This window comes from Ctenopharyngodon idella, chromosome 19, assembly GCF_019924925.1.
Source record: "Ctenopharyngodon idella isolate HZGC_01 chromosome 19, HZGC01, whole genome shotgun sequence".
Lineage (NCBI taxonomy): Eukaryota > Metazoa > Chordata > Actinopteri > Cypriniformes > Xenocyprididae > Ctenopharyngodon > Ctenopharyngodon idella.
Genome location: NC_067238.1, coordinates 29,530,351 through 29,556,109, shown reverse-complemented (window position 1 = coordinate 29,556,109; position 25,759 = coordinate 29,530,351). Strand labels below are relative to the sequence as shown.

Below are 25,759 nucleotides of genomic sequence, written 5' to 3'. Positions count from 1 at the left end.
TATAGTTAAGTTTATTCAAGTTTGACAGTACGGTCCATATTTAAAGATAAACACTCGTACAAACTCATCTATATATATATATATATATATATATATATATATATAGAAGAGCATTAAATTACTGTAAATTATATATAGGGATCTGTTACACCTGTTTTTCATAAACAAAATCTGGATTTATTCAGTTTTTACAATCACGTCAGAGTTAAACATACATATTATGGATCAAGTTACCTCTCACATTAGCAGTTACCAATCATATCAATGAGGAAAAAAAGTATTACTTAATGCCTGAAAGGTTCAGTGTTCTGTTTAAAGGGACAGAAAAGTCAGAGAAAGTGTGTGTAGGAAACAAGAACTACTGAAAACAAGTGTTTTTTTCTTCTTCAAATACATTCCAGTAGAAACAAACGTGGATAAAGAAGAATGAGATTTTAAAAAAAGCATATATTTGAATCTGTGAAGATGCAAGAGAAAAGTAATTGTAGAAAATTCTGCTTAAATTGTGAACTCCAGTTCTGTCCATTAGAATGATGAATTAATGCTATGACAAGTGGCCTAAACAATCTCTTAGGTCCACCGTTGTACCGTAAACACATGGTCAGTGTGCTCTAGCTATGTCAGTAAGGCAGAGGAGTGCTGTATTCCCTACAACCCCCTCCATGCTGTCTGTTACCTGAACTGCATGTCATATAAAGCTAGATCCTGTCCCATAACTGCATGCATAGATACTAATGTCAAGATCATGCATCAATGCTCATCTCAATGACTTCTCCCAGTTTACTCAATTCTTCAAAATAGTGGCAAGTCTGTACATGGCTGAGGTTAAGGTCACGTGTGAGACGACACTGATCGAATGATCAGACGAGAAAAATAATGCATGTTAAGTGTTTCATCGTGCCAGAAGGACCTTTGACCTATTGATCTCTATGGGGTGATGTGAGGACATAATCTGGTGAAAGATCATAGCCTTAAAGGGATTGTTCACCCAAAAAATACAATTCTGACATCATTTTCTCACCCTCACGTTGTTTCAAATGTGTATGGCTTTAATAGGGTCCATGACTTTCATTGTATGGATCACTGAGAAATATCAATCGTGTTCCACAGAAGAAAATTAGAGCAACAAAAATTACAGAATTTTAAAGAGGACCTATTATGCCCTTTTTCAAAGTCTTGATTTTGTTCTTGGGCTCTACTAGAATAGGTTTTCATGCTTGAATGTTCAAAAACACATTATTTTTCACATATTCTCCATTGTTGCAGCTCCTCTCTTCTCAGTCTGTCAGTAACGCTCTGTTTAGTTGCTGTCTCTATGTAGCCCCTCCTTCTGAAAAGCGCAGTGTGCTCTGATTGGTCGACTGGACCAGTGTGTTGTGATTGGTCAACCGCTTTGAGCATGTTTGGGAAAAGTCACACCTCTTACCATAACTGCAAGTTTCAACACACTACTAACTAACTCAATCAGGCCCCGCCCCTTTATTTTGCATACGCCTTAGCCGGAATTATTTAAATGAGGAATATAGTGACATGTTCGTTCCCAGGAGAAAACTCAAGACTACAATGGAGGCGTTTCAGAAACAGTGACACTGATATAGAGAATAACTCCCGCTGGACTGACATGGTGCTTATTAAAGGGGTGGTTGATTATGATTTCACTTTTTTAACTTTAGTTAGTGTGTAATGATGCTGTTTGAGCATAAACAACATCTGCAAAGTTACGATGTTTTCTTTTAAAGAATTCTGTTTAAGGACTACAACAAACGGCTGGTAGGGACTACAACAAGCTTCTTCCTGGGTTAGTGACATCACTAACCTCAAAATTTTCAGAGGAAGAGTTGTTGTAGTAGTGTGTTGTTAACATGCCGTCATTTTACGCCGGACTGCTTCACAAACGAGGGTCAATTTAACGCTGGATTTGCACAAACGATTAACATGACGTCACATGCTAGTCGATGAGTTGAATCAACTCCACAGCAACTACATAAATTTATTCACTAACCATTCAGAAACGTCTAAAAGTTGTAACTTCTTCCTGAGTCTCTCCATCAGTGTCGACTCCGGTTTGAACAATGTAAGGCTGAACACCGTTACTGACAATCCTCATTTTGGCTGCGTGAGATTCTCCAGCTTTGTTGTTGTTGAGCAACCGAAGCACGAGCTGTTAAAGCTCCACCCTCTTCTGGAAAGGGGGCTGGGAGCAGCAGCTCATTTGCATTTAAAGGGACACACACCCAAATAGGGGCAAATTTGACAAGCTATAATAAATGATCTGTGGGGTATTTTGAGCTGAAACTTCACAGACACATTCTGGGGACACCAAAGACATTTTTAATGCTCAAGCAGCAACATTACACACTAAAGAAAGTTGAAAATGTAAATAAGCATAATAGGTCCTCTTTAATTTTTGAGTGAATTATCCCTTTAAATCTCAACTAATCGAGAGTCATATTTGGGGAGAAGACAGACTTCTTTTGACCCACTTATTGAACTGATGCACATGCAGAATGAGGAGATGGGCTGCAAGGCAGAGAGGCTGAGGATCAGAAAGAAGGCAATAAGATCAGCCTCTATAACTAAACTTGCCTGAACTACTCAAACTATTAACATGCACTTTAATGCTGGCTATTTAATCAAAGAATATTTTTATTTATTTGATGTTCTTGGGGTTTTTTTTGCATGGTGGGCTTCTGAGAGATGATGCAGTGGCAGGGTGCTGTCGCAGAAGAAGAGAGAGGGCCTGAGGGCCTCACATTTTTAAGTTCCTTCCTTCCTGAAATGCCAAGAGAAACCATGCAAGATAAAAATGACAGGAGATGATGCTTTGGTGGAAATACTGTCCGTCGGCCCATCATGCTGTTCTTTATAGCAATCTGCGAAGCCGTTTTCACAGAGGATATGTCAATGATAAATAAAGGAAGAGTACTGGATGCAGTACATTCATTGTGGCACAAGGAGTCTATTGCATCGGGCCAAAGTTTAAGGCCGAGAAAGAGAGTCCAAAAATCAAGTTCAGTTCACAATGCCCTGATTTCTTAGAAAAAAAGACAGAGAGAAAAATAGAACAGCTCTGGGGGCCTATTGATTATCAAAAACTCAAAAAAAATCAAGAAACAATATTGGCACAGAGACTTCCAAAAAGAAACACCATCAATGAAAAGGTAAAAGGAACTCAGTTTTGTAGCAGTCAAGTGATTCGTCCCCTCCTATTTTGGAAGACTGATAAAAAGCGATGGTCTCAGCTAAAACTCTGCCATCGAGTCCAAATGTTCAACACAGAACCTCAATAATGTCTTCATCCCTGTGAGGACGTTTCTCTAAAACTTTCCTGAATCAGTTGAAACAAAAAAGAAGAAAGATACTACAGGCACGTTAAAATAAAAACACTGCGGACATTGTGAAATATAAGAGCATAGTTTGCAAGGCGTAGTCTAGAAAAGTAGGCCAGAAGCCACCATCCACTGTGCAAAGGATGAACCCATGCAAGGATACAGCAGTTGTTTAGAGGAACTGTGCTAGGTTAGTGTAGGGAGGTATTTAGACTTTGGATGATTTGTCTGCTGCTGGCTGGGTCTCTGGGGGTCATTCCATGTTGCCACTGTCTGAGTGGGAGATATTAAGGGTGTTTGCTGAGGGGAACAGGTCACGTTGATCAGTTGGACTGTGGTAGTCAGAGGTCAAGTCCGGCTCCAGCAGGGACGACAGGGTGAAGTGGGACGAGCCCTTTTTCAGGCACTGGGAGTAGAAGTTTAGTAGCAGGTCCAGCTTGTTTTCGATGGACTGCACCTGATGAGAGAAAACGGGATTGTGGTCAACTTCTAACAAGATCTAGTGCTATTTTATGATGATTTAATAATAAGTCTGTAATATTATTGTATATCAGCTGTTTTCAAAACCGCAGTGGGCTACAGACAAGGAAGAAAAACACTTTGGCTATGTTCACACTGCAGGTCTTAGTGCTCAATTCTGATTTATTGCTCAGATCTGATTCTTTTTTGTTTGGCTGTTCACATTATTTTTTAAAATGTGGACAATATCAGATTTGAGTGTGAACTGATCACGGTCTTGAACTGACCCGCATGTGCAATAACAAGATGGAACACAGCATGTCATATGGACATAAAAATGGAGGACACTGAAATCAGTGTTTAATGCTTTCATTTTTAAGCTGGTGTGCTGTGCGTAAGCTAGTGATGGGAGAAACTAAGCTTTTGAAGCTTTGAATCAACTGAACCAGCTGTATAGCAAAATGATTCATTGTTTTGAAGCATTTGAAACACCACACGCTGGTGACACCTGCTGGTCAAAACAGTGAAAATGCAACAAAAAACGCATAAAAACAGCTTTTACAAACCCATTGCAAATGTTTTATTGAAAGTATTGATAATACGTTGACAACATTAATAATAATATGAAATGTTTCTTCAGCATATTAGAAAGATTTCTAAAAGACACTGAATAGTGGTGAAAATTCAGTTTTGCCATTACATGAATAAATAACATTTTAAGATATATTAAATTAGAAAATTAGAAAGCTTTTTTAAATTGTAATAAAAATGTAATTGTATTTAAAAAAAAAAATAGATTGATAGATAGATTAGAAATATTAGAACAATAGATTAAAAACATTAGAACGATAGATAAATAAAAAGAATGATAGAACGATAGATAGATAGAATGATAGATAGAACAATAGATAGATAGATAGAACGATACAACAATAGATAGAACGATAGAATGACAGATAGATAGATGATTGATAGATAGATAGAACGATAGATTAGATTAGAACAATAGATTAAAAATATTAGAACGATAGATAAATAAAAAGAATGATAGAACGATAGATAGAACAATAGATAGATAGAATAGAATGATAGAATGATAGATAGATAGATAGAACGATAGATAGAATAGAATGATAGAACGATAGATAGAACGATAGATAGATAGAATGATAGAACGATATATAGAACAATAGATAGATAGAACAATAGATAGAATGATAGATAGAATAGAATGATAGAACGATATATAGAACAATAGATAGATAGATAGAACAATAGATAGAATGATAGATAGATAGAATAGAATGATAGATAGAATGATAGATAGATAGAACAATAGATAGATAGAACGATAGATAGATAGAATAGAATGATAGAACGATATATAGAACAATAGATAGATAGAACAATAGATAGAATGATAGATAGAATAGAATGATAGAACGATATATAGAACAATAGATAGATAGATAGAACAATAGATAGAATGATAGATAGATAGAATAGAATGATAGATAGAATGATAGATAGATAGAAAAATAGATAGATAGAACGATAGATAGAATAGAATGATAGAAAGATAGATAGAACGATAGATAGAATGATAGATAATAGAAAGAACGATAGAACGATAGAACAATAGAATGATAGATAGAACGATAGATAGAACAATACAACAATAGATAGAACGATAGAATGACAGATAGATGATTGATAGATAGAACGATAGATAAGAAATATAAGAACGATATATTAGAAATATTAGAACGATAGATAAATAAAAAGAACGACAGAACAACAGATAGATAGAACGATACATAGATAGATAGATAGATAGAACAATAGATAGAATGATAGATAAATAGAAAGAACGATAGAACAATAGAATGATAGATAGAACGATAGATAGAACGATACAACAATGGATAGGTAGATAGATAGACAGATATAGATAAAAGAATAGATAGAATGATAGATAAATAGAAAGAACGATAGAACAATAGAATGATAGATAGAACGATAGATAGAACGATACAACAATGGATAGGTAGATAGATAGACAGATATAGATAAAAGAATAGATAGAATGATAGATAAATAGAAAGAACGATAGAACAATAGAAAGATAGATAGAACGATACAACAATAGATAGATAGATAGATAAAGTTTACCTGTTTCTCCACTTTCATCACTCGTCCCATCATGCTTAATTCATCCATCTGATCCAGTTCAGGAGGAGTTTTCTCTCCTTTTTCAGGCCTCACCTTTTTATCTGATGGAATGGATCCACGGCCTATGATCTGATCCACCCTATAAAGAAGAAGACTCATTAGGAAATGTTTTCGTGTCAAGATTAAAAGCTGATTGTGGGAATGATGAGAGTTGGCTGCTCACACCTCATCTGCAGGCTTTTGATTCTGCCCAGCATATCGAGGTGTCCTGCTGAATACTGCTCAATCACATCTTTTACATCGTACGGCCGCAGGGTTTCTTTAAACTTCCTCTTGGCCACCAGAAATTTCAGAATCCTGAAACACAGAAGCACGTTAGAACGACCCAGAATGTAGGCAGAATGACGCAGAAGCCTCCATGGCATTACAGGAAAAGATTAAGCAGGAATACTGCAAACAAAAGCAAACAGCTGTGAAACGAGTCACAAGATTAATAAGTGTAACAAGATTAATTACAGAAAGGAGCCTTATCAATTACACAAGTGACTCATGAACAGTCAGCGCAGCTCATCCCCCTCCTCACGGCTGCTAATTATTCTGACGATGAGTCTCTCTTTACAGAGGGAAAGCGTGGGCACTATCTATTGTGTGATGTAACCTCATAGGAACCAGGGAAAAGGGATTTTTCCCCCACGTCATTATACTGTAGCGTAAGCATAAGACAAATGACAATGTTAAAAAATAGATTTATGCCTTGATGTGTTTATGCTGCAGTAGACAATTATTTAAAAAACGAAGAAAAAAACATTCGGAAAAAGCTATTGTATTTGTCCCCCACAAATTTTCAAATTATGTATTATTTCCAAATATGCTTTTTTTCACCCCGCTTCAAGCTAATTTTCTTTTTTATTGTTTCCTCTGAAACGCTGATATCATTAAAAATCTCAGGTTTAAAATAAGTAATCGGCTATGTATGCACACTAATTTTCATATGAATCAGGAGGGATTGCATTAAGTAGTAATTTATTTAAATAAATGTTTTTAATTTTTCAGGCACAGAAATATCACCTTTCAAAATAAATACATGTTGTTATGAAGGATATTATTTTGTTTATATATAATTTATTTCCTGTTTTATTACACAAATTTAAAACAAGCATTCCCAATCTGATATATACTGTACGAATGTGTTTTCGAGGCAACTTGTAAAACAAAAAAGAAATCTTTTTTAATATTTTCCTTTAAAGGAGGCCTTGTTTATGATTTCTTTTTTAACTTTAGTTAGTGTGCTGTTGCTGTTAGAGCATAAACAACATCTGCAAAGTTACGACGCTCAAAGTTCAATGCAAAGGCAGATATTTTCTTTTAAAGAATTTTCTGTTTAAGGACTACAACAAACGGCTGGTAGGGACTACAACAAGCTTCTTCCTGGGTTGCTGACATCACGAACCCTAAAATTTACATAAACCCCACCCCCGGGAGCACACAACAAAGGGGGTGAGGCCATGTTATTGCAATACAGTACATAACAATAGCATGTCATAAAAGCAAGATGCCAACATAAGTTAACCGTAATTATACCTGTTCTATCTTCATGCAGCATATATTCTCTGGCTCTGCAGGCATCTCACAACAGTTCCCACACGAGCGATGACAGAATATGCTAATCAATGACTTTAAGATATTCCAGCTACATAAATTAAGCAACTAGCCGTACAGAAACGTCCTGTTGCATTCTATATGTTGTCACTTCTTCTTGAGTCTCTCCATCATTGTCCGACTTCGGTTTGAACATAAAAGGCTGAACAGTTTCTGACATTTTCAGTGAGTCTGTGTGAGGTAATCGGCGCTGCTAACACTATGTGCTAACAAGAGCTCTTGAAACCCCGCCCTCTGCTTAGGAGCAGCAGCTCATTTGCATTTAAAGGGACACACACAAAAACGGCACGTTTTCACTCACCCTCAAAAAGTGACAAATTTAACATGCTATAAAATATTATCTGTGGGGTATTTTGAGATAAAACTTCATAAACACACTCTGGAGACATCAGAGACTTATTTTATATCTTGTAAAAATGGCATTATACCACTCCTTTAAAAGCTTTTTTTTAAGGTATATATCATATTGAACATTTTTTACCATGTTCAAAACACAAGCTGCGATGTCCCTACAGAGGACGTGTATAAAAATAAAAGTCTTTTTACACTCAGTTGCACAGTTACACTCTGAAGTCACTGAAATTTTCTTCAAATACAATACAGAACCCTTTAAGATTCTATATAGAAGCTTTTCTTCTAAGGGCACTATTTTAATGATCTAAGCACATGGTCTGAATCTCATGGCGCAGGTGCACTTAGGGTATGTCCACTTTTTCTAGCTTAACGGCGGAAAAAATGGTCTGCGCTTCTGCCGCATGTTCCAAAAGGGTTGTATCTAGTCTCTTAATGAGTCATGGGTGTGTTTTGGGTGTAACATGTAATAAACCAATCAGAGTCTTATCTCCAGGTAACACTTGCACCATGGCTGATTCGCTATTTACATGGTGGAATATAGACACCCTCAACCTGACAAGTCAGTTTAAATACATGTGTGTATTGCCACGATTGGTCAAATAATTAGCCAATTTCATTCGTCATTACTGCAAATAGGTAATTCTGTTACATGCAATGACTATCCATTATGACATGTAGGCATTTTTATCTTTATGTACACAATAATAATCTTTTACATTGTAATCCTTTTATTTTTAATATTTGGCATGTTTGTGTGCTGCTGCACGTCCCTATGTGTGTAATAAGCAGCGTGTACGTGCGTTGTGCACCCGCCTATAGGTGCATATTACTAACACACCCGTTAAATAAAAAAAAAATACTGCGCCATTGACTTTAGACCAGGTTTTTGTTGGTCAATGGCCCAGTCGTTTTCAGTTGCCTCAAAATAGCAACACGCCAACAATGCACCTGAACACACCTCGTTTTCAGACCAGCATATCATTGGGCGAACAGATGGGCGTGAGTGCATTTGCTCTTTAAACAACGTGGCGCTGGATGTGAAAATGATAACTGCGTCGGGCTGAAACTAGCAAAAAACACTTGTGTCGCGCCTGCCGTCGCATTGCGCCGGGTGTATGACAGGGCCCGAAGAGTGTGTGAAAATCTCTGCAAAAACCCATTTATGCAAAGGATATGATCCATACTGGTCCTATTCAGACTCTTCAGTGAATCTCTGACACTGTTTTTTATAAGCAGGATGCCAGCTGAAAATACACTAGACATCACTGTATCCACTCGAGCATGAGCGGAGATGCCCTTGACTGCCACAGCACTTCATTTTTCACCTAAAGTGTTTTTCACTCAGTTGTTAGTCAGAGACAGGTTAACCCTGTCTAAATCGGCATTGATCCCTCTTATCATTGCCTCAGTGCACTATCAAGCCCTGCTGGCTCAACAGAAAACTGAACATGGGTAAACATGTCCACTCAAACTCCATCACAGCGAAGAGGACATCCTGTCTTTAATACAGAGGCATTTCATGTTTAACAAGCTTCCGTTACGGAGAGTATCCGCTCTCAGAATACAACTTTAGATTCATTATCAACCAGCAGGGGGGGGAACCGAGCTTGGACAAAAGTATTTTACTTGTGCAGGTAAATTCTACACACTGAGGAGGACTTTATTTTTTTATTTAATTTTTTAAAAAAGAGCCATTGTTTTGCAGGAACAGCTAGCATGTGCAACAGCAAATGTTGAGCTGTGCATCTCTGCCCGGATGATGGTGCAGTTTCAGTCGAAGCTCAGAAGAAGTCCACAGCTGGTCCACAGCACACGTCAACCTCCCCCACAGAACAAACAAGTTTCTTGATGACTCTAGAGTTTAGGCTTTTTGCTGTCTGTATGTATTTTTTTCCCCCGTATTTTAATTTAGCAGGTAGCTGCATATTTTGTCAGGGCGGGTCTCAGGTGTGGATAAAAGAGAGGGTAAGGAAAAAGAGAAGGAGAGGGAAAGGAAAAAAAGAAATCCCATTTATTTCCATCCTCCAAGGGTTTCCTTAAAATGCTGACTCGCTCCCTCGATGGCAGTGCACAGTATGGGTGTATCATCATTATATGGTCAGCTTTAGAATACCCCGGTCCACAGATGCATTTGAGATGGAATCTCTAAGAATAGCTGCATGAACAAATATCAGCCTTCATACGTTATCTGAGGTAGGGATTAATGCAAAAGAACATCCAAACATGCAGCAATCTTCAAATGAAATGTTTTGAGAATAGAAAATGTTTTTAGTGATCAAGCAGACCTAGGGCAGGGCAGTCCTTTAAAAGCTTTGCAAGGTGTGCTTTCATAAACCAATAAAATAAAATAAAATAAAATAAAATAAAATAAAATAATTATTACATTTTGAACTGCGCAGAAGGTAATTTGAGGTTTATTTGAGGGAAATCTGGTTTTAAAATCTTTTAAGTGATCAAGCAGATCTAGTTCAGGACAGTCCTGAAATAAAATAAAATAAAATAAAATTAAATAAAATTAAATTAAATAATAAAAAATATATATAAACAAAATAAAAAATAAAATAATTATTACATTTTGAACTGTGCAGAAGGTAATTTGAGGTTTATTTGAGGGAAATCCGGGTTTAAAATGTTTTTAGAGATTAAGCAGATCTAGTTCAGGACAGTCCTTTAAAAGCTTTGGAAGGTGTGATCTTCCAAAACCAGAAGAAAAAAAATTAAAATAAAATAAAATAATATATATATATATATAATTATTACATTTTGAACTGTGCAGAAGGTAATTTGAAGTTTATTTGGGAAATCTGGTTTTAGATTTCTGGTTTTAAAATCTTTTTAGTGATTAAGCAGACCTAGTTAAGTGTGTGATCTCCCAAAACCAGAAGAAAAAAAATGAATAAATAAAACAAAATAAAAAAATTATTATTATATTTTAAACTGTGCAGGGTTTATTTGAGGGAAATCAGTTTTTTAGAGCAGATTGTTCTGTCCTAAGCCTGAATAGCACACCCTACACAGCAGAACACTGATAAACTGTGGGTCTTCCACAAAAGTGAAACCTCAGCATTGTGGTGAAGCTAAAATTTGCCTGTTCCTTAAGGACATCAATCTTATCGAGGGGCTCTTATGTAAAACACAGAATCTTCTCGCCCAGATAACAGGAAATGATGCACCTGTGAGTATGTACACACCTGGAGCTCTGCCTTGAGAATCTGTTCAGCCAATGTGACCCAATCACCCATGCTGTACTGGTCAGGATGAAGGCTTGAAGATAAGAGTGTTCTCAGTACAGGTGACATTCACAGGTGCAAGGTGCAAAAAAATGAGCTTTCATGCACATCTACATATGGGTGATTCTTCAAATAGATGCACTTTTTCTCTGTTTTCTTGAAATCCTGAAAAATGAAACCTCTTCAAATTGTGTTTGTATTATGCTAAATACAGTCAGCCGTTAACTATTTGGCATAATGTGTGACTGTGTTTGTGATGCTGATGACAGTAGTTCAACCTTAATGTTATGAAGCGACGAGAATATATTTTGTGCGCCAAAAAAACCAAAATAACGACTTTATTCAACAATATCTAGTGATGGGCGATTTCACTGCTTCACAGTTTTGAAGCTATTATAATCTAACTTTTCAAACCAGAATTATTGTTTATTTTTTAAGCTATTTTTATTTAAAATCATCCTAGTGAACAACAATGTCCCCTAATTGAAGAATCACCCAATTCACATCCTGAACAAGGTCGCTCTGACCAATCAGAGAGAGGCTACTCGCTTCTTGACAATATTTTTAGAACATCTTGTATTACTTTCTGCTTGTTTAAGCAAGAAGTAGGAACCACAACTGAAGGTTGCCCTGCCCTCTATGAGTCTAACCTCGCTTTGTCTCCATAATGGTCAACTGATGTAATTGCACCGTGAAAAGGTCATGGCTGACGGAGCAGATTCTATACTGAGGTCCCTTTTGCAAAAGACCAACCGTTCATTCAAACTGAACGGCATGCATGGTGACATTATCTGAGAGTACTTGGTCTTTAAGTGAACTATATCGTTCTGTAGAGCTGTGTGGTGGTGTATTCAACTCCGGACTCACCTAACGGCTCGAATTAGGGTCTTCACTGCTGGAATCACATCCTCCATGGCGACATCACAGTAAGATTTGTCCTCTGTGTGCTCTTCTCCTACTCCCTCCACTATGAGAGATCAATCCGTAATGAGAGGAGGAAAACATACACTACCGTTCAATGGTTTGGGGGCAAAGAAAATCACACTTCCACAAAAATATGAAGCAGCACAAATGTGTTCAATATTAATGATATTAATAATAAGAAATGTTTAAAATAAAAAGCCTGACAATGTCATCGCTAAATACCTATAATACTGCCTTCACATGCTATCGGAATTATCATAAATACGACTTTCCTAAGTAAAAAATTGGACATGAACGCCCTCTCGAGTTGTATTTACCACTGGGAAGCTCGGGATAATTTTGATAGCCAAGTTCCCGAGATGGACGGGCCATAAACTTTAAAACTGACTGGTATTCTTTATTCGTTTTTTCCACAACAGCTACATTAATGTAGTGCATATTTACATATATGAATGATTTTTTGAAGCGTATTGTATGTTTTATACACAGCGAAAATAGCCTGTATTTGACCGAAAGCAGAAAGCTGACTATAAATAGCATGGTGAATATTTATATGGTTGTCAATGAATTCGACGCTAAATACAATTTTGGTTTAAATACGATTTTCCCCAATAAATAGACAATAATAAACCTGGTCTCCTCCATGATTCCTGTTCTTTCTGACAACAAAGCACTTGAATGCGACGAGCTCGTAATCACGACTTCAGAAGTGGGAAGTAGGAAATTTCCGATAGCACATGAAGGCAGTAACTAACTAAAACCAAACTTAATCCGAAAACGAACACTTAAACATGCGTTTGCATGATAAGAACTACCTATGACAGAAACCATCTTTGTAAAAAATTATTTGCAGTGTAATTGGATTTTTTAGTTTGGCTCGTGTCCCATTTGATTACATGGAGAAGGCGGGGTTTATGACTTATTCTGCAGCCAACCACCAGGGGGCGATCAAAATGCTTTAGCTTTACTTTTCAGGACACATGCGGCACTTGGTAATGACAGTCTGTAAAAAGGGTCCATAAATGCAGCCTTGGTGAGCATAAGAGACTTCTTTCAAAAACATAAAAAAATCTTACTGACCCCAAACTTTTGAACAGTGGATTATGTACATATATATGTGTCTGTATAAGGGTAAACATTTAGACTGAGATATCTACCATCTGCAGCAGGCCGTGGTTTTAGGCGGAGAGAGGTACGGAATCGAGTCCGATCATTGAAGCTCCAGCTTTTCTGGACCTTGCCTGGGCTGGTGGCTTCTGGAACGTTCTCCGTGCTGGGCGAGCACCGCACATTACCTGGGGGCAAAGGAGAAGCCTTGCTCCGGATAGCCTGAGAGGAGCGTGAATTGTTCATCCTAATGCGGTCACGGAAGCCCATCTTCCCACTGGCGAGAGAATTAGAGGAATGATCTGAGTTGGTGACAAACAAGGAAATTAATCAATCTCCTCATTAGCACTGCCTTGATTTTCTATATAAGACTTTTTCTACATGTTCCATAATGTAAAATTGTTTCAGAGACTGTGTTTGCTTATGTAAGAGGACAGAGACAAACAGACAAAAGGGTTAAGAAACACAAATCGATCTATCTACAGGTGGGTAGTTTAATTTACATGATAACGCTGACACCACAAAGAAGGAAAGTCGTTAGTCAAAGACATACGTTGCCCTGTGTGAGCATCACATAATTTTATAGACATTTGGATTAATATTTAAATAGTTTAGAAAGCATTAGCAGATATTGGGCTTAATTTCTTAAGCTGGATGGGGCATGACAGCGTATTAATCTGTAGCTTGCCATCAAAAGGAGCAACTGTAGAAATGCAAGTGCACTCTTTGAATCCATGGAACCACGTACATGCATGCTAAAGGAGGTATTTTAGCCGAAACATTATGTGTAATCAAATAAAATCCACTTAACTTAATTCAACATGCCACAAGGTAAAATTCTCTACAGTCCTAAATGCAGTCATCATTGAAATACTGTTTCAATCATGCACATAGAGGTCACAAACCTCATGCACACTTTGTCAAAGAGCATTATTTTGTAACTCAATCTACATCCGATTACTTTTAGCATGCTAACACATGCTTAAACACACTAAAAGATATGAAGATCTCAGTATAAACATGACTCGTCCATGCATACCTCGCCTACAAAATGTTTAACAGCTCTGACCCAAGAATTCTTGATATTCCTGCATTCAAATGCAACAACATGCCATAAGTGATTTAGCCTCTGAAAAATAACCGTAAAGTAAAACTGACATGCATATCAGAATAAACCATGATGAAAATTGATTGAGGTTTCAGTAACACCCGATTGCATGGTTTATATCTTTGCCCTGTGAGCACATGCAGGCCTCATCTGTGTGCATTCAGCAGAGATATACAGTACTCTGTTCTCTGATCAGCCTCTCACAGACTAAGGCCTTGTCCACACTAATACATTTCATTTGAAAACGCATCTTTTTCTCTCAGTCCACACTGAGACAGCCTTTTTGTTCTGTGAAAACTAAGCTTTTTGAAAACTGATGACTTACACTAGCGGCTGCGGTCTTTAGCATCCTTGTTAGCGCACCCGGCTCCCATGCCAGAGACCCGGGTGAGTAGGAGTGGTTTCATTTGGTGCCGTGACCCGGATGGGAGTGAGGTTTAGGGGGGTGAGTGTAACGGACGTAGGCCAGTAAAAGCTGTGCGTATAAACCTCACTGCCGGGTCCTCAAGAAGTGCACTAATAGCTGTGGTCTTTAGAGTCCTTGTTAACACGCCCGCCTCCCATGCCAGCAACCCAAGTTCGAATCCTGCTCGGAGCGGGGCAGGTAGGAGTGGTTACATTAGGTGCCGTGACCCAGATGGGAGTGAAGTTTAGGGAGGTGAGTGTAACGGACGTAGGCCAGTAAGAGCTATGAGTGTAAACCTCACTCCCCTGGCCTCAAGAGGTGCGCTAACAGCTGTGGTATTTAGAGTCCTTGTTAACACGCCCGCCTCTCATGCCGGCGACCTGGGTTCGAAGCCCGCTCGGAGCGGGGCAGGTAGGAGTGGTTACATTAGGTGCCGTGACCCGGATGGGAGTGAGGTTAAGGGCGGTGAGTGTAACGGCCAGTAAGAGCTGAGCGTGTAAACCTCACACCCTGGTCCTCAAGAGGTACGCTAGCGGCTGCGGTATTTAGAGTCCTTGTTAGCACGCCACAGACCCCGGTTCGAGTCCCGCTCGGAGCGGGTGCGAGTAGGACCGGTGACATATATAATCAACATTTGTACATGAGACATTTTATATTTCTCCATTGTTTTTAATTCGATTATGCTGTCCGCAATGCTTCATGGGACTGTAGTTCTTTCCCTCACTAAAGCCGTTAAGTACACAATCTTGTACCTTTGTCATTTTGTCTGATTTTCAAAAACTGGCTTGGTTCATGGCTTATAACTCCTTAACAAAGACTTTTTAAAAATCACTCTTCATAGCACAGTCCTGCAAAGATGATAGAAAATTTACTCGCAATTGCTGTCCTGCGGCAAAACATGAGGGCAATTGCGTTTTAAACCAAATAATGGTGATTGAGTGCAAACTGGACGCATCAGTGAATGGTGAGACATTCCTCTCTGTTCCATCTGTATCATCTCAGTGAGCTTTTATGAGGTTTAATGCATGTGCTGTAAGGTGAATTTAGCAGTTACTGATGTTTCAGTGTGGATGAGAAACTTTTGGAAAACGCTTGGAAATGCTAGTATGGACGGAGAGCGTTTTGAAACGAAAACACTTTTTTAAAAGTATCTGGATCAATGTAGACGTAACCTAAAGGGCAGCATATTACTGAGATTATTGAGCTAGTGCAGCCTCCATTTCAGGAATATACTGAATCCAGTCATGATGAATGCCTCGTCACAGAAGGCATTTCCGAATCTCGCTGAATGGGTCGAGCTGCACTGGATCAGTAAGTCTCAGAAAGTTTCAGGCATCAGGGGCGGGACGGATCGTGCCCAGTGTGCACAGGCACATCACACATGGATACCTCTGCTTACTGCCAGTATGAATCCGGAAGAAACCCCTCTTTTTAGATACGAGCTGACTGAAGAGACACACAAGGCAGAGGGAGGGATTCGTGAAGGGTTGTGAGGGTTAGTTGGCTGTGCCAGGACACACGTGTTACACTTGTTTTAGTGTGCATTTTCGGGCAAATGTTGAAATTTCATATGCAAGTAGTATATAATACAATCCACATGGATGTTGTTGGACTTAAAGGTACACTATGTAACTTTTGGCGCTCTGGTGGTTAATAAAACTGCATGCGTCTTGCAGAAGAACATTGTAGCCGGATCTACTTCTCTCTGTTTATGTCTATGACGTACGCATGTACGCATGTACTGGTCTACTCCGCAGCGGCTGTCGTCCCGCTCGGTCTACAATAGTCTAAATATAAACACTTATTATAGGCGTACCGTAGTGATTTAGCATAAGACAAAAACATGGATTGGAAGATGGATTCATGATGTACTTGCTCATTATATAAATTCGGAACAAAATAAAAGTTCCATAGTGTACCTTTAATGTAATAGACCTAACTTAAATGCAATTTTTCAATTTTTAAAGGAATAGTTCATCCAAAAATGCAAATTTGATCCTCATGTATTCAAAATTAGTATGACTTTCTTTCTTCCGTGGAACACAAAAGGAGATGTTTTGAAGAATGTCCTGGTTGCTTTTTGGGGAGATCAAGTAAATAAAAGTAGTCCATGCAGACATCTGTGCTATATTTCAAGCTTTAATACTGTATATAGATTTGTGTGAGGAACAGGCCAAAATTTAAGCTGCTATTTGCTTATACTGCATTCACGCCATGTAGTCGTAATTACAAAATGAGTAACATTCTGCTTGAAGCTGTTCAGGTGGTCATGTGGTACAAGTCAGAGCTCTCAGAAAATTTTAAGTTTACAAATTCTAATTACGAGTTCTATGATGAAATGAACGCTTTTTACAAGTCAGAATCTCGTAATTGCGGTATAATTCCGACATGGCGTTAAAATCTCTTGCCAATTGCTTTTAAATCTTATAATGACTTACATTTTAGTCAATTTCTAAAATAAATCTATAGTAAGGCTCCAGAACACTTTGAATATAGTTGTATGAACCACTTTTATAGTGCTTTCTTTGTTTTTTGGGGTTTTTTTGGTCACTCTTAACAGCTCCAGTTTACTTTCATTGTAAATATTGCTAAATATCTCTTTCTGTGTTCCACTGATGAATGAAAATAATACAGGTTTAGCGCGACATCAAGCTCGCTATTCCTTTTGGGCAATAACGTGCACTTCAAAACAAAGTGTAACTTAGTAACAAGTGGAGAAATAAGTGTTTCTGAAGCAAGGGTCAATGAGCTCACACACACATTAAGGATCAGCACTTGCAGCCTTTCAGCACATCTCTGATTTTTTTTTTTTTTTTGCACTGAAATGAACTGCCTCAGGATCAGTTGAAAGGGATACAACATGTGCAACTTATAGGGGTGAAAGGTCATTTAGAGAAAGTAGAGTGAGGCAGGCAGGGACGGGGTGGCATGCGGATACTGGCATGTGAAGAGGTTAATAGAGGTCAATCGATTAGATTTCAATGCATCTGAATGCAGCCAAACCATCATTGCGGTTCATTTTATCATCGTCACTCGAAACAAAAAGCACCTCAAACTGTAAACACAGCACGGCCAACGACAGTTCCCATTGGGCGAAATAGTCGTCTCAAAAGCCTACCACAAACCTGCATGGAACGTCAGTCCTCCTGAAAACGTGAATGGATGGAGTGATGGCAGGGAGGAGAGGAGGAAAATGGAGAAGTTGAATGAAGGGCTATGAAGATGGGGTGTGAGACACACTGAAATGTCAAAGGGTAAAGAGATAATGCTCGCACACAAATGTGCGCAGGCATTAACACACATAAAGGCCATTGAACCAAAGAATGACACCAGATATGTGATCAGTTATGGAGATTTTCTATTATATAGGCTACACAAGCATAAACTACTAAAAGGCTATAATGAAAATTCCAACTTATCTAACATAAATTAAAGAGTAGAACATCACATATCTGATACATCTTTCAATGTCCTAGTATAGATGTGTAGTATTAGTATCAGCACAAAAAACAATACAGAAAACACAAGCAAACACAGAAAGGCACACAGAAAACACAAACAAGTAAAACTGCTGCAACTGATTTAACTGCAGCTTATTGGAGTGTCAGGAGTTGAACTTCCTGTAAACCATTTACATAATGATGAATGTATTAAGGTGCCCCTATTATGCTTTTTTGAATATTACCTTTAATGTAGTGTGTGATGTTTGTGAATGTAAAAGGTCTCCAGAGTTGCTCAATAAATGGAGTTATTGACTGAACTGCCTGAAACGAGTCGTCAGTAATTCCAGTCTTACTTCCAGCATGAACCTATTAGGTTTGTAACAAATTTGCATAGTGGTATCATTGGCTGCCCGTGAACAATGTCTACTTTGCTCCGCCCTCAAACACTTTAGTTGTAACCGAGACTGGAAGAGTTTGGTTCGACATGTTGAGAAGACGCTGTTTTCTGCACTGTAAGCAGTAGACCAATCACAGCAGACTGGGTCGTCTGACCAATCAGAGCAGAGTAGGCTCTCGGAAAGGCGGGGTTTAGAGATACTGAATCCTTCATTGAACCATTTCAGACACTGTGAGAAAAGAGCTGATGCTGCAATGTATATTTTGAGAAAATTAAGTGTTTTTTGACCTGGGATACCTCCAAAACAAAATTAAGAGCTTTTAAAATAGCATAATAGGGGCAATTTAAGAAATGACCTGAAACTTTACTACACTACAGTATGCTAGTATTATTGTGAATTTAATTTTATTACTGAAATTGTAGGGAAGAGTTAGTGTCCTCTAGGAAGATTAAACTGGACAGTGGCGTACCTGTCCCCCGACAGGTAGGGGGAGCTGTACGGCCGGAGCCCCGACAGCAGGGTGTGGTAGGAGTTGTGGAGAACCTTCTTGGCGCTACGCTGCCGTTGGAGGTGACTGAACAGTAATGTCAGTTCTCTGACCCACAAGCAAAAAATGAAAATAATCAAACATGATAAACGAAACAAAACAAAAAAGGAAAAAGAAGCAAACACAAAGCTAAAAACAAAATGGTAAATTAACAATCAAAATACTTTAAAAAGACAGGGGTAATTCAGCTTATAAAACATCTACTGTTTAAAAATGCTATTTGTGTACTAAAATACACACTTCCCTGTCATTTTAAATGAATGATAATTAGTCAGATTAATTCACCCAAAGATGAATGCATGTGGGATAAATAATATTAAGGTAAAAATAGAAATATATATTATTAAGAATCAAAAATGTGGCATAATGTACTATATGGAAACTGAGAAACTTCATAAAAGGAATTAAATCATATATAGGAAATTGTGAAAAAATGTTTATAATTTATTTGTTGGTTTTAAGAATATTTATGGGATCTGTCAAATTACATCTTATTGAGTTTTTAATTAGTGGTATATTTACAAATATGTAGAATATTATGTTTAATATTTAATATAAGATATTAAAACTTGTTTTCAGGGAAGTTAACACTAACTATTTTTGTAGCTAAGTTTATCTTGTTTCAAGAATTTTTATTTCATTAATTTTTAAATACATTATCTAACTAAAAACATGAGTCACATTAGTGTTTTAATAATAAATAATTTCTATTTCTCCACATTTTTCATCCCACATTAACTGGTACTAAAATTGAATCTTATGTAACTCATGAAAACTCATGTCATAATCTTTGCTTTCAGTACATGCAAAAATTAATGCTGCAGATGAATAAAGCAAAACAATAAAAGGAACTGCAAAACTATCAATTAAATCATGATTTCTGGGTCAAAGTACCATTTTTAATTAAAGTAAAATACATTTTGTGTGTCTGTGTAGGGAGGATAATAAAATAAAACAGTGTTCTCAGAAACACGATTATAAATCTGACTAATGCTGAAGTATTTGGGATATTTTGAACCCCTTCTTTTTGAAATCATGATCTCAAAAGCCACCTGTCAGTCATATCAGTTACACACAAGGCCAGTTCAACTTGCACAGCACAGATAAGCATGTCCGCCGAGGGCTCCTTTACAGGTCATACTTACCTGAAGGACGGCAGCATACTGTCATAAAAATACCAGGTAGCTGTGAGATATGAGTGCTGAGCATCTGTAGAGTAGAGACGCCATGCAGCCTGGGGAGACAACACGATACAGCACGGCACAAGATGACACAACCAGATGTACATGCACACAACGCACACATATTTGGACGTGGAAATAGAAATCGTGACTGTATTTGCGGCAGGTGTGTTGCTCACCTGTATGAGGTTGGCAGCGGGAGTCCTCCTCTTCTCAAAGTGTTTCTGCCGGTGCTGCTCCTGCACTTTCAGAGCAAATCCCGAACCCAGGATGCCCTTATGGAAAGGACAGAGGGTCATTAGCTGGTTTGGGATCGGTGGAAAATGAAATGTCAACGGCCTTAAAATCGACGACAGTACTTACAGCGGGCAGGGCAAAGAAGGACACTCCCAGCAGGGCAAAGCAAGCCGCTAAAAGCCGACCTTGCCAGGTGCGTGGCGTCTTGTCACCATAGCCGATCGTAGTGAGGGTTATCTGGTTGAAAACAGTGGAGGTAAGAATAACAAAATGGCCAGGGGAGTCGTGCACCTTCTTTCACCTAATTTCAAAACCTGCCATTTTACAAATAGACCTTAGTCAGGGTAGTGCCTATTTAAAGGATTAGTTCACTTCAGAATTAAAATTTCCTGATAATTTACTCACCCCCTTTCTTTCTTCAGTCAAAAAGAAATTAAGGTTTTTGAAGAAAACATTCCAGGATTTTTCTCCATATAGTGGACTTCAACAGGGACCAACAAGTGGAAGGTTCAAATTGCAGTTTCAGTGCAGCTTCAAAGGACTCTACATGATCCCAGACGAGGAATAAGGGTCTTATCTAGTGAAACGATCTCTCATTTTCTAAAAAAAAAATATTAAAATTTCATGCTTTTTAACCACAAATGCTCATCTTGCATTGCTCTGTGATGCGCAACACATTACGTAATCACGCTGGAAAGGTCGGCGGAAGTACCGAGCAATAAGTCAAACAACGATGTTGGACAATTTTGAAGTTGGAGGAGAAAATGAGATGACTTTTTCGCCCTACCGCGGTACTTTCCAACCTTGACCTTTCCAATGTGATTACGTAATGTGTGGCGCATTGCAGAGCAGTGCAAGACGAGCATTTGTGGTTAAAAAGTATATAATTTTTTTATTTTTTTTAGAAAATGACAGATCGTTTCACTAGATAAGGCCCTTATTCCTCATCTGGGATCATGTAGAGCTCTTTGAAGCTGCGCTGAAACTGTAATTTGGACCCTCAATCCATTGGTCCCTGTTGAAGTCCACTATATGGAGAAAAATCCTGGAATGTTTTCCTCAAAAACCTTAATTTCTTTTTGACTGAAGAAAGAAAGACATGAACATGAACAAATTATCAGGAAATTTTAATTCTGAAGTGAACTAATCCTTTAATTTTTGACAGGAATGAAAACGAGGCTGTGAGGGAAAGAATTATAATGGATTATACTGTTGTTTAACAACATACTGATTGTTCAGCTGACGAATCGTCTTTCCGAGGAAAAAAACAACAACTTTCAGTTGAAAACACCATTGAACAGTTTTAAAAGTTATGAATATTATGTGATCTCGGACCTTTATACAGTGTGTGCCATTGCAAAGACTGTACGTCTATCCCTCACAGCCTCATTTTCATCTGTGTTAACTTCAAAATGGCGTCTAATCTGACAAAAGTCTACGGTTAACCAGTTTGGACAGTGAAATGCATTTCAAGGTGAGGAAAAACAACAACAAAAAAAGGTTTACAGCTCAAAGCAGTGGTAGTTTCAAAAAGCTAAAATGAAAACTAAATGAAACTATTTTCATTGACTGAAATAAAACAAAAATGAACAAAAATAAAACCTGAATAAGTAAAAACTAAAATAGGGAAAAACAGAAACAAAAAAATACATTTAAAATTCATGACTCCAACAAACTAACAAAAATACAATAAAATGGACAAATTAATTTAAGTTTTCACTTTTTATACATAGTAGATTGTAAAACCTTTACAATCCACCCGCACTAAACATAAAAATGCTACTAGATAGCAATAACATTTGACTGAGAACTTTAACGCTGGTAAACATATTTTTAAACCAGTTAGCACATTAACTTAAAATGCTTAAATAAAAACTAAAACTGAAACAAAAAAGTCCTCTTAAATAATAACACACACAAACACACACACGCTTTTAAAATCGACTTTACCGTTTCTAACGCTGCAGTTTCAGTATATTATATTTAACAATCAATCTATTGGAGGCAGAAATATAATCCCAGTAGAAATAAAACTAAATTGCTGCAACATCAATTCCCACAAAAATGATTCAGAGCCAGGGAACTGACAGCAGCACAGGACAGGTTATTAGTTCAGTCGAGGGCAGTACTTACTGTTCCCCACCAGAGGGAGTCAGCATAAGTGGAAAACTCCTGGTTGTCTTCCTTCTCAGCCAAATAGACCAAGAAGGAGGCAAAGATCAGTACCAGGAACCCAATGTACCAGGCTGTGATCAGCTCCTGAAACACAGAGAGAGGAAAGTTACAAAAAAAATTATGAGAAGAGTATTTCATTAATTAAAACGCTTAAATGGAGAACTAATGAAGATGGTTTATTTATTTTTTTAGTCCTATACTGTCTTAATATGCTAAGAGATATAAATTTGTTGGTTGATTTTCCTAATGGGCGTAAACAGTGTGGCTCTGTTTGAGCATCACACCCAGCCTGACACAGGAATATAGCAGTATTTATTATAAATGATTTACACTTGCAAATCATTATCTTTTTTATTTCATGTGCTCTGGAAATCTTTAATCAAAATAACTTCCCCTCCCTAGAGTTTGGAAGCATATTTGAAAATAATTGTTGATTATGCAGTACTTTTTTGGTTCTTCAGATTTAAGGTGTGGATACGCACAAAACAAAACTTAAACTTTTGCATTATGTGTATGTTTCATAGGTTTTCATAAAACATGTACAGTGACATAATAGCGAAACAAACGTCCTCTGATGGATGAGTGTGTGTGCTGCTGTCACCTTGCTATGAGCGTACACCACAGAGCCCAGCAGCTTCCAGGTTCCTCCCCGGCGGTCCATACGCACCATGCGCAAGATCTGCAGAAAACGCATGCTGCGCAGAGCAGATGTGGCGAAGATGTTCCCCTGTGTGCCTGCCGCTATCACTGCCAGCGACGCCACGAAGACAATGAAGTCTACGTAATGAGACGAACATGATGACAAGAACAGAAAAGAGAAACAAAGAAAAGAGAACCAATCTTTTTAGATGGGGTGGCACATACCTTCATTTTTTGAAGGGGGAACCACGTTTTGAAAATGTCTTTTTTTTTTTGGTAAGACGTCTATTGACGTAATTTATGTTTATAGTCCAGTGTATTGAAATCTCAACCAATTGTACATTGATATCCATACCGTTCAAAAAGAAGTCATATAAGTTTCGAGTAACATGAGGGCGGGCAGATGATGAGGAGAAGACATTGTGAATGGTGTTTTCTGCCATAGATCTTTATACAAACACATTTGTGCCCCTCATGAAGCTTCTGATCTCAGACTCCAGGTCTTTACCTATGACGCAGAAGGGCTTTCTGGCAAACCGTAGCCGACCCTGCCATCCTCTGTACCGGCAGCAGCATCCGGCTGCCCAGACCCTCACAAAGTACTCCAGCCCAAAAACCACGATCATCACAAACTCCTGCAAGTAAAACCACATGAAATCATTTTCAAAATCAATCCTCTTAATAATGCCTGCTTTGTTCTTTGAATATGGCAATAAATATATCAAAATAACAAAACTGGTGACTGATGGTCTGCCAGTAATCTATAAATATAAATATACACATCTGGCAGTAAAGGTTAAAGTACTAGGCAGTCAATTGACCTCTAATTCATAAAAAAATTAAGATTGTTTTGCTGTATATAATAGTGTGGCGCAGGGAGAACATATTTTTGGAAACGAGTTGCATTTTAGCACTTCTGTTTCCATCATAACGAAGTCAAAGAGTTTTTATAATGGGTTTTTGGTTAAATGCCTGAAATAAGGTATATTTTTACATTTTTTAAAGTCTCCCTGTGGTGAAAATCAAGTTTTTAATGTTGTTTATATGTCTATGTGGTGTTTTTAATGTGCTTTAAGACAAACCATGTGCAAATTCACAAGTCAACACCATTGCTGAGTATTTTCTGTTTAAAACTGCATGTGATCTTAAGACAGTTTCAAAAACGCGGTTCGAAATTGCCGGCGTTTCTGACGTCACAATCTACCTTGTAACCAATCATGTCAACGTGTGGGCGGGCTTTAGCATATCATTAACTATGACCGCTCTGAAGCAAGGGAGTCGTGTAACATTAGCAACACATTGCTGTTTAATAATATAGTAAAATAAGTAAAAGGCTAATCATATTAATTACTGTTATGTGTCCGACGTTGTAAAAAGCGATACCATTGTGCAGCGTTTACTACAGTAAGTTGACAGAGTGGATCTCTGAGCTTGTGCGTGTGAGTGGAGGCGGGGCTAATCAGCATATTCATAGATCTGCGTATACTAAATGAAGCAAGGGTGTAGAGTTACATTCAAGCTATTTTAAGACATGAAGAATTTCTTTTTCACAGGAAAAAACATTTAAATATGTCATTTTGGTGATCAAAGATGAGTTTTAAGGGATAAAATTATTAAACACGGGGACTTTAAAGCTTTTACTTGTCTTGAAAAAGGAGGTTGCTAACAAGTGGCTAAATGGGACTACAGAGGTCGTCGGAGACATTAACACTTTCCCCGCCATTGATGGAATTTTCCGGCTTTCCATGTTTTCACTGTTATAAGGTAGGGGGCGCTATTACATATCTTCTGAAAGAGTAGAGAATCTCTGAATCAAAACACAGGCAAAAAAGAAGCAGAAATAAGCAATAAAAGCATTGCTTATGCATGTTGTAGTCTTTGAAGAAAATGCAATTTTCTCAGATTTCTGTTCAAAATGGTGCTTTTTTATGAAATTTGCCCACATTCAGGCGATGATAAAAAAGAATGCATGAAGCTTGAATAAAATGTTTTTTTTTTTTTTTTTGGTCGTGGTTTTTTTGTTTTTTTAAAGAAGAGGCTCTGTCGAACAGGTAATCTCATCGACTCACTAGTCCACTTTCACAGCCTCTTTGTGTCTATAATCATGCTCTTGCAAACTATTCTAACTCAGTCTTTCAGGGAAAATGTTTTTACACAAGTTGAGTTTGTTTACGCCCACGTTTAGCTTTTGACTTCTGACGACTGTATTTAGGCTTCAAAAATCTTAAAAGTTGTGTTCATTTGTGAAGATGATCATGACGAACAAAATGTGTAAGAATCATAAACTTTTCTTAGTCACAGAATTTATTTTCTGCAATGGAAAAATCCTACTGGAGGGAACCAGGGTGATGCTAACTTCCGAGTTGGCCTAAAAAAATATATCATCACTGC

At 37.8% G+C, this 25,759-nt stretch overlaps 1 protein-coding gene across 1 annotated transcript in view; it reads right to left on the bottom strand.

Moving 5' to 3' along the window:
• Positions 1-166: 166 nt before the first annotated feature.
• LOC127501559 (potassium voltage-gated channel subfamily KQT member 4) overlaps positions 167-25,759 on the bottom strand; it is a 62,109-nt gene continuing 36,516 nt past the window's right edge. Inside the window, exons 3-14 of the mRNA XM_051873587.1 lie at positions 23,877-24,003; positions 23,331-23,506; positions 22,688-22,813; positions 20,681-20,791; positions 20,497-20,592; positions 20,282-20,370; positions 19,059-19,184; positions 13,285-13,511; positions 12,071-12,170; positions 6,186-6,317; positions 5,961-6,099; positions 167-3,786 (exon numbers count right to left, since the gene is read on the bottom strand). Of these exons, the coding sequence (XP_051729547.1) occupies positions 3,583-3,786; positions 5,961-6,099; positions 6,186-6,317; positions 12,071-12,170; positions 13,285-13,511; positions 19,059-19,184; positions 20,282-20,370; positions 20,497-20,592; positions 20,681-20,791; positions 22,688-22,813; positions 23,331-23,506; positions 23,877-24,003 (1,653 nt within the window). The 3' untranslated portion in view covers positions 167-3,582. The remainder of the gene's footprint in view (positions 3,787-5,960; positions 6,100-6,185; positions 6,318-12,070; positions 12,171-13,284; positions 13,512-19,058; positions 19,185-20,281; positions 20,371-20,496; positions 20,593-20,680; positions 20,792-22,687; positions 22,814-23,330; positions 23,507-23,876; positions 24,004-25,759) is intronic.